The sequence below is a fragment of the Gymnoscopelus braueri genome, assembly GCF_963280865.1.
Source record: "Gymnoscopelus braueri genome assembly, chromosome: 5".
NCBI classification, from domain to species: domain Eukaryota; kingdom Metazoa; phylum Chordata; class Actinopteri; order Myctophiformes; family Myctophidae; genus Gymnoscopelus; species Gymnoscopelus braueri.
In genome coordinates this window covers 33,238,339-33,251,196 of record NC_137606.1, presented here as the reverse complement: position 1 = coordinate 33,251,196, position 12,858 = coordinate 33,238,339, and the positions used below count along the sequence as shown (strand labels likewise).

General features: G+C 41.5%; 1 protein-coding gene across 1 annotated transcript; it reads left to right on the top strand.

Moving 5' to 3' along the window:
* The first annotated feature begins 385 nt into the window (after positions 1 to 385).
* Positions 386 to 11,251, top strand: aldh3a2a (aldehyde dehydrogenase 3 family, member A2a). Its single transcript, XM_080427810.1, is given in 12 exon segments — positions 386 to 522; positions 1,823 to 1,990; positions 3,520 to 3,751; positions 5,088 to 5,173; positions 5,295 to 5,345; positions 5,348 to 5,505; positions 6,462 to 6,579; positions 7,352 to 7,493; positions 7,771 to 7,937; positions 8,716 to 8,815; positions 9,416 to 9,654; positions 10,682 to 11,251. Coding segments are annotated over 11 exon segments (1,479 nt in total). The 5' UTR covers positions 386 to 522; positions 1,823 to 1,828; the 3' UTR covers positions 10,706 to 11,251.
* Positions 11,252 to 12,858: the final 1,607 nt, after the last annotated feature.

Below are 12,858 nucleotides of genomic sequence, written 5' to 3'. Positions count from 1 at the left end.
GGCTTGTTTCTAAAGTGTAGCTGCTTATTTGGGCTTGTTTCTTAATGTTGTTTAAACCAGTGTTTCTCAAACATTTCCATGTCAAGGACCCAATGAAATTGTCCGCGTATCCTTTAACTCTATGGCGTATCCCCATCTGAAAATATGTTGTGCCAGGGACCCCCATACGAGATTTGTGTTATTAAAATGCTAACAAAATATTCCACATTTAACTTTTGTGAAATTAAATCTACAAGATCCTCAAGCTCACAGCGTGTCTGTCGCACAACGCGTTGTGAGCTTGTAGATCTGCTACCTATTTTCAAATAGCCGACGCAAGGTCTCATGTAGCCTTTAGTTGCTTCTTTTGGGCTTGTTTTCATAGACCTGGTTGCTTATTTCTCTGGCAGAATCTGGCAACGCTGATACTATAACGGTGTAATAACGGTGTAACAGCTGTGTAGGCTACTACGGAAGGCAGGCTTGACCACTGTTGCAAGTTTCCACTATTTTTGTTCGACTGAGGCGATCGACTGACTGCAGGTACATTAAACTAACCCTGTTTGCCGTTGTGTAACAATAACACACTAACATACTGTACCAATAGCTATTAGCAGTCATGCTAGCAAAAACAATGTAACTTGTGTTGTGACAGCTGTGATAGTACAGACATCTTCTACTTTTAAAGGCCCAGTCTGGGATTATTCTAAAGATAATTGGGGTTATATTCACACATACATTTTAAATATTTTGATTTGTAGGACTAGGAAATATGGTATTTGGAAGGTTCTTTACCCCAATCATGAAACAAAATGGGTTGTTTACTATCATTACCAGACAGCTTCATTATACAGCAAGTAAAAGTATCAATACTGCAATGTAGAAATACTCTGTTACAAGTGAAAGTCCAGAATTCAAAATGTACTTAAAGTAAAAGTACAAAAGTATTGGAATCAAAATGTAATGTAAATGTAATTAAAATCTTGTGAATGTCCCATTTCACAAAATCTCAAATGTATAAAACATATGAAAATCTTTTGAAAATGGCAGATCTACAAGCTCACAATGCTTCACATCGTGGCGCATTATGAGCTTGTAGATCGTCTATTTTCAAATGGCCAAAATGTATACAGGACTGAAGTGGCTATGTATATTTTGTAATAATAACCAAAATCTGCAAAGTAACTAGTAACTAAAGTTTTCAAATAATTGTAGTGGAGTAAAAGATATTTGCAATATTTGCCTCGAGATGTAGCGGAGTAGAAGTACTGAAAACTGGAAATACTGAAGAAAGTACGGTACTTGAGTAAATGTACTTCGTTACTTTACACCACTGACAGCAAGAACAGTTTAACAAGCATGTATTTCTTATTTATAGCGCTAGTCTTAATATCAATTAAGCCAAGTCGATAATCTATTATAAAAACATGTCTACACGGCACATTTTCTATTAATTTGTTTGTTTGTTTGTTTGTTTGTTTTGGGGACCACCCATTTGTTTAGGTTTATATCATTGATGGGGACTTTAAATCTCTTCTATTATGTAGGTATAAGTCTTCACTGTTAGTTATTTAGGGACAGGCATTAACTGAAAATTGCTGTTTGTTTACCCAACTGAAAGTGCTAGCTTTCTTTGTGTGTTTCTGAAAGGTTGCTGCAGGGCATGCATAACAAGCACCTCGCCTATTTTTCTACCGAAATAATGTAAATGACAGTTTTCATCAGATGTTACTGGGCCACCATGTTCTATCAACAATCTATTGGCCATGGACCCATCAATAGTTTAGCCTGTTAACCTGAGATCCCAAGTCACACCCAATTAATGACCTCTCTCACCTCTCAGTCCAAGATGTCTGGAGAGCAGCTGGTGGTTCAGCGAGCGAGGAAGGCCTTCCAGACAGGTAAGACTAAACCTCTGGAGTTCAGACTCCTCCAGCTGAGGAGCCTGCACCGGTTCATCACAGAGAGACGGAGAGACATCGCAGACGCTGTCAAAAAGGACCTGAATAAGGTGAGGTCTAATCATGACACACCAGTGCACCAATGTAGGCCTGTGACCGGGGCACTAGAAAACTGGGCACTAGGGAAATGTGGGCACCCGGATGAGTGGGAGCTAGAGAAGAGTGGCCACCTAAACAGGATACTTTGACTGGATTTGTGTCCACAGAAAGTGTTTTGCATGTGTCTGTCATGCATTTATGTGATAAAGACGGTACTTTTTTTTAAGGTTAGTTAAAGTTAAAGGCATACTAGGTAACGTTTTCAACAAAACTAAAGTTAAATTGTATATCTTTTGTGAGTGGCAAAAGTTTCACAACACCCACTCCATGAATTTCACCCCCGGAAGCCTTTTATTTATATATTTTATATTGAACGTGGACTGGGGGGACTTTCCCGGGGAAATGACGTCATCTGGCCGGAAAACGGAGGTGGAAATGCACTGGTTTCCTGTTTGGCCAGGAACTACCGCAACGGTTTCCTGTTTGGCCAGGAACTATCGCGCTAATAACAAAAATGAACCTCACGCTGATTTTAAGAGAATGTAGGATTAGAAGATCGAAAAAGAACAGAAAAAGAAAGCACAGCTCATGGTAACTAATGCTCCACTGGCTAAGAGAAACGATCCGTAGATAGTATAAAACAATTAAAAGATCGCTTTTTGAAACGCTTCCGGCTTCCGGTGAAAACGAATGGAATTCTGGGTAATCGAGGACTAAGGAAATTGTATGCAGTGACGGTAGTGACCAGCAGAGGTTGCTAAAAATCGTTAGTTGTGAATTTGCATTGTACAACTTTAAGGTTAAGTTTAGGCACAGTTTTACTGAGGTTAAGGTTAGTGTTAAGGTTACGTTTAGGCATAGTTTTACTGAGGTTAGGGTTAAGGTTTGGTTTAGGCATAGTTTTACTGAGGTTAGTTTTGAGGTTAGGTTTAGGCATAGTTATGATGATAATGTGCTCATTCACAGGTGATCTAGCTATTCAATGCCAGGTACTGTAATAGGTGGCCAACATTAGCACGTTTGATCTCAGCATTTGTTTATGCAAATACTTTGAAAGAATGAGCATGAATGAAGCAACCACAAACTGTAACATCGTCTTTACATGCTGTTATGTGTTAATTTGTGAAGCCAATGCAAAGACGGAATGTCAAACAAGTTTCCTCATTAGAGCTGTTCTTACTATTTCAGCCCCCAAACCAGGAACACGTGCACAGCCATTCATGCACATTCACGCACGTGCAGATGACCATAGTCGTTACATATAGGCTATTACTGTTTTAGAGATATTTGTTGGGACTCGATGCCTCCTTGTTCATACTTATAGCTTATTTGCACCGAAAATAACCAATCTATAAGCTCACAACATCAGTGCCTTCTCCCCAAAAGGGGCCCACTCTTCTCACCCAAAGTGCCCACTTTTCCTGGTGCCCACTTTTCGTTAGTGCCCAGTATTCCCCCCAAAACGGTGCCCAGATTACCCTAGTGCTCACCTTTCCTGTATTCGGAATCATTAAAAGCTCTTCTCACACCTTCTTCTCAGAGTGAACATGGAACTGAGCTGTTCGAGACTCTCGGCCTGGAGGCAGAGATCAACGTGGCTATAAGTAAACTTGCAGAGTGGGCCGCCCCTCGACCCGTGGAGAAGAACCTCCTCACAATAGCAGACGAGGTATACGTCCAGCCGGAGCCCCTGGGAGTGGTGCTCATTATCGGGGCATGGAACTACCCCTGGGCTGTCACCCTTCAACCGTTGGTCGGAGCGATTGCAGCTGGTAACTAATATGCAAATTCAGTGATAGATAGGTGATTAGATAAGCCACGTGCTTTGGGTCACTAGTTCACAGCCTCTGAACAAATGATCATTTGAGCTCTGTGGTTAATGCTGTTGCCTCACAGCTGGAAATGACTAGGTTTGAATCCCACTGGAGGCTGCCTGGGGCCTTTCTGTGTGGAGTTTGCATGTCCTCTCCATGTTCACTGGAGACACTTGAAAAAGACAGAAAGGGTCGAAACGTTGTATCTGCTGTTTGTTGCAAATAAAGAACTTGGAGCATTTAAAAGTGAGTTCCGAGCCCCCGCTTTGATTTCACTGGGGTTTCCTCCCATTAAAAGACATACAGTATATGATAGAGACTCCTGCCACTTCCCTTGCCCAAAAAGGCACTGGCCTTATAGTTGGAGCTGGTCCTCGGGTGCTAGAGAAAGGCTGCCACTGCGCTTAATAGTTAGGATAGGTGGGTCAAATGCAGAGGATCAATTCAAGTTATGTGTAAAATATACTTGGAAATAAATACATTTAACTTAACCTAGACTACTGCATAGATTATTGCAGTAGTCTATTGCACTTGTTTTTAAGTGTTCTTTTTTTTTCTTTCCTCTTAAGTTTTTATCCCTCGATTTTGTAACCCTTTTTTTTCACCCGGTGCCAATTTGCTAAGTGATCCTGGGCACTACACTCCCCCCACCAGCCTAGGGAGGCCAGGGCCGAGCTCATGCCTCCTTCAATGCATGAGAGCCAACTGACCTTCTTGTCACCTGACAGGGGAGAGTTTCCCTGGTTGGACGTAGCGCGTGGAAGGAACACGTTATTCCAACCAGTTCCCTTCCCCTCCATCAGGCGCCCCGGCTGGCCAGGGGGAGGCAGTATAGTGACCAGGATTACTACATGTTTTTGTGAGGGTATTAACTACCCTAGTAGACACGGGGAGAACATGCAAACTCCACACAGACTAGGCCCTTTCGCCAACCCCACCTAGGGTATGGGAGCTGGTGACGCGGAGGAGAAGACACACCCCCAGCGCCCACAGCGTCCCCGGCGGGAATCGAACCCAGGACCTTCTAGCTGTGAGGCGACAGCGTGTTCTTTTTTATTAGACTTCTGGTTGAATGGTCTTGTGAACAGAAACCAGGACATTGTGTCACAACAGCAGACTGCGATACCAGGGTTCCTCTGAAGTGATTTATGAATGTTGATGGAGGAGGAAAAATGTATTGATTATTTGTGAAATGCATTCACCTCACTGTAGACAATAAAGAACTGCCATAACCCACTGAGGTGAAATCATAGTTTCAGCTAATGTACTGCTTTTCTCCTTTTTAACTTTTAAGGAAACGCAGCTGTAATAAAACCTTCTGAGGTCAGTGGTCACTCGGCCAAGGTCATGGAGGAACTTCTCCCTCTCTATTTAGACAAGGTAAGGCTTGTACACTCTCACTGATGTGTAAGGAACAACTGTCGTGCACGTTTGTGTATGTAAAATCTGTGGTGAATGAATGAAAGGTTGATTATGAGTATCCATCCATGTTCCCTCATAGGAGCTGTATCCAGTGGTGACAGGTGGAGTGTCAGAGACCCAGGCTCTGTTGAAAAGCAGCGCTTTGACCACGTCTTCTACACTGGGAACAGCACAGTGGGTAGACTTGTGATGGAGGCTGCCGCCCGCCACCTCACCCCTGTCACTCTGGAGCTGGGAGGAAAGAGTCCCTGCTACGTAGATAAGAACTGTGACCTCAGAGTTGCCTGCCGGTAATCTGCCACTATTAGTAGTGATATACACTATTATTTAACATATAGAAGTATGTATGTAATTTACCACTAATAATAGTGATATACAGTACTGTTTAACATAGACAAGTATGTATGGTACTCTACCACTGATAATAGTGAGACACTGTACTGTTTCACATAGAGAATTATGTATGGTAATCTACCACTGATAATCAGGGGTCATTATCATGCCAGCTTGTGATGGACATTATCATCAACATTACTTTTTTTTTACCACAGACATGCAAAATAAGTGGTCAATAATTTGACCAGAAACACAAAGATTTAGCCCTAAATGTATACTAATGGACTCCATAGTGTCTATTCCACTGTGCTACACATTTCAAAACGATAGTATTTCTGCATTAACCACTGAGCCACTTGACTTGTCCAAGTCTATTCTGTGTTTGGGATTTCCATAATTGAGTCTTATCAGTACAGACAGTGATTCCATGGCAAAAGGACCACTTAGCTGAAAAGGTGAGTGGGTGGCTGGGTGGGTGCGTATTATACATCATATAGCTATAGAGAGATTGCTGGCTTTTCAATGGACAGTGTTGAGGACAGGAGGAGATCAAGTTCTACCAGTTGTTTGGCAAGGTAGCTTCATTAGTTGTGGTTTACATTAAGGTGAACAGGCATTCTATGTTGATGAGAAAGTCTAAGGTACAGTATGTATAAGATATGTACATGATGAGTTATTATTGAAGGCATGACAGGAGTTTAATTGAATTGATTGTGTGTTTTATTATATTGTAGTTATTGTTATTATTGGACATTTTGAAACACTTTCTCAACTGATGAAAATCTCCTTTGCCTTGGTAGTAAATAGCTCCTTCTGAATAGATGATGTGCCATCTGTTTTTTCTCTCTTTCCCTGCAACATTTTGGAAGAATCTGTGTTTTAAGATTATTTATTTTGTGTGCCCCTGTAGGCGGATCACATGGGGAAAGTTTGTCAACTGTGGTCAGACGTGCATCGCCCCTGACTACATCCTGTGTGAACCCAGCATCCAGAACCAATTGGTGGATGAGATCAGGAAATGTATTAAGGTCAGTTTGAAACTAAATGAATGGAATAACAATGTCCCATTAGCATCCCATCCACCACATGTTCCGAGTCTATGTAATTTTTGCATAACAGCAGCCACTGTGACCTCAAGTGATAATGGTGTATTAGCGTTACCTATACGTTTCCCAAGATTCTCTTTAGCTCCTGCTCTGTCACTTTAGGGCTGTTGCCAGTTGGCAAAATGTTAGCTCTGGTCCATAGTGTTAGAAAGAGTTCACCTTAACGCTATGGTTCTTTCGAGCCGTTGCCCAAACACCCGCGGTGGCGCAGGCTGTGCAGCCTCTTGTCTTTAGTAAAAATAAAAAATACACTTTTGCTACTCACCAAAACAAAGACTGTTTTAAGATGTTGAAAGCCTACTTTCTTTAGTGGGAACACTCGAAGCCCCCCACCTCACGTCTAAAATACACTTTTTGGCCAGGCGGCGCAGCCTGCGCTACCGGGGGTGTGCGTGCAACGGCTCGAAAGTACTATAGCGTTAAGGAGAACTCCTCATGCTATGGGTACCAGGCGAACACAACAAAGTGAGTGAAGATAACATACAATGAACATCTTGTCAGGCAGCACAAGCACAGATCGCTATTCTTTTTTTTACGTCTTTGCTTATCGTTTTTATGTATGTAGACATCACTTTATTACACTAGATTTCATTGGTTGCGCTCGACCAAGTAGACCTCTAGTAACAAAACCTGTTAAGTCTATTGAGGAAGGACTTGTCTTGTAATTACATTAATCCTTTTATTTGTATGGCAGGAATTTTACACAGAAAACCCTCAGACGTTCGATGACTATGGACGCATCATCAACCAGCGCCACTTCAAGAGGGTCATGGCTCTCATGGAAGGGAGCACTATTGCAATTGGCGGGGACAGCGACGAATCCGAATGCTATATAGGTGTGTGGCATGTGCATGATACACTGTGTGTATAGAGTATACTGACCTGCTTTATTTGAGTCATTTCTTCTTCTTCTTCTTCTTCTTCTTCTTCTTCTTCTTCTTCTTCTTCTTCTTCTTCTTCTTCTTCTTCTTCTTCTTCTTCTTCTTCTTCTTCTTCTTCTTCTTCTTCTTCTTCTTCTTCTTCTTCTTCTTCTTCTTCTTCTTCTTCTTCTTCTTCTTCTTCTTCTTCTTCTTCTTCTTCTTCTTCCTCCTCCTCATGCCTCCATGTGTGCAGCTCCCACAGTGTTGAGGGATGTGACTGCTGAGTCTAAGGTGATGCAGGAGGAGATCTTTGGACCAGTGTTACCCATCATCACAGTGAGTGGTGTTGACGAGGCCATCCAGTTCATCAACGACAGAGAGAAACCTCTCGCAGTCTACATCTTCTCCTCAGACAACAAGGTAAACCACACCACTAGTTCTCTTAACAAACTAAACATTATGGCATCCAGGTGGTATGGAGGTACAACCCTCGTCCCCCACTACCGCAGAGGCCAAGGTCCAGATACTCCAACAAACACATTTGGCAGGATTCACAGGTGAATCAAGACAGGGACTGTGTCCTTCTCATTGCACTAGTGACCCCTGCTGGTTGTCTGAGCGCCTTTTCAGCAGGGAGGAGAACTAGGGAAGATAGCATCTTCCCCATAGACATACAGTATAAAGGTAGACGCCTCCTTTGGCTCTGAGGCATTGGTATCTCGGGCGCCATTTTAGAGTAGGCAAGCTTCCGCGTGTGTCACAGAAGGGGGCGTTCGGTAGGCCAAGCAGAGGCAAGTGGGGGCGGGTCTTTTCGTAAGAGGCAGCCGCGCAGCAAAAGTCTGTTAGACGCGTTGTGATTGGCCAGTAGTCAACGCGCTGTGATTGGCCAGTAGTCACTTTGAATGGTAGCTTGCCTACTCTAAAATGGCGACCGCGATACCAGTCGCTCCAACGAACTGCATAGGCCAATGAGGTATCTAGGTTTCTATATCTATGATCTTCCCCAGTCCTTATTACACTACTCCTTGCTGCCAGTTAAAGAAACGTGACTGACTTAGTCTGGGTGGTATGTGATATTCTATGGGGTTGATAGCGACCGGGACCACAATACACATTGGGAATTGGCATTGACTAAATTGGGATAAAATGAAAAGGATAAAAATACATTTACGCTGTATGCTACTTCCCCCACTGACAGCTGATCAGAAGAGTGATAGCAGAGACATCGAGTGGAGCCCTATTGGCCAACGACTGCCTGGTCCACTTTACTGTCAGTGCTCTACCCTTTGGAGGAGTGGGTGAGTGTACAGAATCAGTGTCATGTTTTTGCCCATTGATTGTGACTCACAGTATACTAGAGAGAGAGAGAGAGAGAGAGAGAGAGAGAGAGAGAGAGAGAGAGAGAGAGAGAGAGAGAGAGAGAGAGAGAGAGAGAGAGAGAGAGAGAGAGAGAGAGAGAGAGAGAGAGAGAGAGAGAGAGAGGAGAGAGAGAGAGAGAGAGAGAGAGAGAGAGAGAGAGAGAGAGAGAGAGAGAGAGAGAGAGAGAGAGAGAGAGAGAGAGAGAGAGAGAGAGAGAGAGAGGAGAGAGAGAGAGAGAGAGAGAGAGAGAGACCGACCTTTATGTGGGCAGCAGAGTGAATATTTCAAACACTAGATGGCAGTAGAATAACAGTTTTCTGCCATATTATTGTTTCAGATGTTGAAATTAATTGCATGGATTAATGTTTAATTAAAGGCATATAAGCACGTCATTTACAACTCAAATGTAATTACCCTTTGAACACCACCCTGGTAATCTTATCTCTTGGTTATTACAAATTTAAAGTATACAGTTTTTGGAACTTGTACTGTTTTTTACATAATCCAGTGTCATTGAAATAAAGTGATCCTTGTCCTAGGTAACAGTGGTATGGGCCGTTACCATGGTCAGTACAGCTTCGACCAGCTCAGCCACCTACGCAGCTGTTTGATCAAGAAGCTTAACATGGAGGGGGTTAACGCCATGCGTTACCCTCCACACACCGCCAAGAAGATGGGCTGGGCGCGCTTCTTCCTGCTCCAACAGGTCAACCCTGGCAGGCTGCGACGCATGGCCCTGATGGCCATGATAGCAGCCTTGGCTGCTTTTGTGGTTCAGGTACAGTGTAATAACTACTGGTCTGATGTGTGATCGGTCTGTTTTTATTCTGTATGACGGGGATATGCGGACGGGTGACTTTTCCCCACGCTAGTGGCTGATTTCAGTTTTTTTGTTTTCTAGCTAGTTGTCGTATAGTCATGTAGCAATGTTAGAGAAGCACAGAATACCATCACTTCTTACAGTATTTCTAAGACAAATCACGACTACAAATCACAGTTGTTAATGCTGGACAACAAAATATTTTTGCAGTGTTATAAAACAAGTACGTTTTGGTTCAAGCTTTAGATCTGTGTAACAATTACAACGCCACACATCCGGCTAATACAGTAATGTACTGTACACTATGTTGGCAGTCTGACACCTGACACATTACGCATAAAGTCATCACTGATCCTAAGATGAGATATTATATGGAATAGTCAAGATAAACAGAAAATGAAAAGTCTTTTCACCACATTTATTGTGCAAAACACAAATATGTTTCAACCACATTTGATCTAAGTCAGGTGAGATCATGAGATAAGAAGCTTATTCCCAAAGGGTGCATTGGGTCATTAATCAGTCAGTCAGGAAATATTAATGGAAAGTAAAGGAAATATGAATTTGAATGGATTTCACAGCAGGATATTTATGTCATGACTGTGTTTCGCCTTTTTAAATCCTGAGAATGACATTTTTCCCCATGATAGCCAGATGTGAGTGTGCCCCACTCCCACAGCACCACAGACGTTCACACAAGAATGGCCTTGTCTCTACCAGACAATGAGTGGTGTTGTCCAGGGAAATTCAGCCACACAATGCTTTATGATCTTCCTAGCCCCCCCTCTCCACCCCAGCCGGTTTAATTACCCAGCATGCTTCACTCCCCTCAGCTAAATGACCCTTTTGTTTTGGTCAACTATTTACCTTTGTTGACATCTACACTCGTTGCTTGTGGGAGCAGCTAAATTGACATTACCCCTGTGTAACCAGTGATTATGTTAACTTTAGATTTGTCAGTATCTTGTGTCTTGTGTTTTCTTAGCAGAGGTTCCTTCGAGGACACTGAAGAGGACAAGCCGGTACCCAGGTGGAAACTTCTCTCATCTTTCGACACTTCCTGTATTGGCTTTAGTCATTTCATCTTTATGTAGCAACGTGTTTTATTATCACATCATGGTACTGGTTTGTTAAAAGGTGGTTCTTATTTTCACATGTTGAATTATGTCCTGAGGATTTCATGTTACACTGAATACGAGAACATGCTGCTAATAATTTTTTCAATGTTATGAATGTTTGCCAGTTTTCTTTTGTAAGAAATGTTTTATGTATATCAAGTTATGAAATGAGGTAACCTTGTAAATACATATTTTGTTCTCAAAGTAGGCCTACTGTCGGTCTCAAAATTCCATCTGTTACACTATGAATGCAACAATTATACTTAAATATACTTACTTGTATGTATTTCCAAGGTCCAATATGTATTTTCAAATATATATTTAACATATTTTTGTATATCTTGAAACATACACTAATGATTGATGGAAATGATTTCCAACTGTCAGAAGTGACACCACTGTAATGGTTTGCATTGACAAACCATGATGAATTGTTCATTCATTAATATTTAAATCTGATTAAAAACAAATCTAAAAAAAAAGTGACTTTTATTAAATACATCACATTGTCCTGATATGCTGACATGTTGTTTTTGTGTGTAAAGGCTATTAATGTAAAGACCTATTTTTATGGTTGTTAGCTGGAATTATGATTGGCAGCCTAGCTCTCTCCTAAGTGCCCTTATGACTGTCTGGACTGGCACCTTTGATAAAGATTACGGAGGGTTATTGGGCTTAGCTTTCGGTAAATTGACCTAAAGATTAGCTTATATAGAGCTTTCTGTAAATTGATCTAAGGATTAGCTTACATAGCCTACTGTAAAAGTAACGATAAGTGGGCTGTTGTCCGTTGAAATGCATATATGAAATAGGCATAAGAACTCATTAATTTATACAACTATAGCTGTATAAGTTAATGAGTTAATTATTATGCCTATTGTATCAATGTTGCCGATCATAAATGACTGAAGTGACTTCCATGGTAATTTCACCGGTGGTAAACTGATACCAACGGCATGTGAACGGACAACAAAACGCCGTTTGTCCGCCGATCGCCCACAGACACGTCAGTCAGTCAGTGAGCCAGTTACAGGGACGCAGTGGGCGCTGGACTGACGTTGTGATGATATCTGATCCTGAGTCTCCAGTCAATGGCCAGGGATTTAAACAGCATTCATTTCACACACACACACACACACACACACACACACACACACACACACACACACACACACACACACACACACACACACACACACACACTGTTTTGACAGCAGGAATATCTATTTAACCTTTGCTCTCATAGACTTCGGTAAGTTTTATTATTGTTTTTCAATGTCTCGATTAATTGAATACACAGGACCTTAATGGAAACAAGCCATGAAGGTTTATCTGGGTTATCCTTTTAGTATCCTTTTGTATAAATCTGTACCTCTGTGCCTTTTTTTTTTAAACTGTTAATAAAGTATTCAATTAATCAATCAATTAATCAATCTAAAAGGTTGAGTTAAATGCTGGAGATTGACATCGAGGGTATAATAGCCTATCGAGTCTATTAAGCCATAGTGCTTTCTTGGGTTTAATCCTTTGTTTTGGCATCCTTACTTCCTGCGTTTTCTTTTGCAAACTGTTAAGAAAGTATTCAATCAATCAATATTTCTTTACCGAGAAATATTAGCAATTTAAACAAAAAATATTATTGCTTGCCAATAAGTAGGCCTATTCTATCTATCTACATTTCAGTAAAAAAAAAATAGATATTGGTAGAAATGTTCGAGGTGAAATAGGCCTACAAAATCATACTACATTTAAAAAAATAGTGGTGTGTTCCTGAATGCTTTTATCTCAAGCAATTAGCAAATGAGCATCATGTTTTCTAAATATTGATTTAGGCCTACACCTTAGCAAATGACAACTTTTGCATGTAGAAGAACAACTTGGATCCAAACTAACAACAACTTTTGTCCACTGTCAATACTTAGACAAATAAGGATGATGGAAATCCTTTCAATTATTTCCTATTGTATAAAACTGAGATTCATGCACCCCCCCCCCCTGTCTAGAGTTGGCTGTGGCTGTGCTGTAGACAGTGGTATAAAGTAAC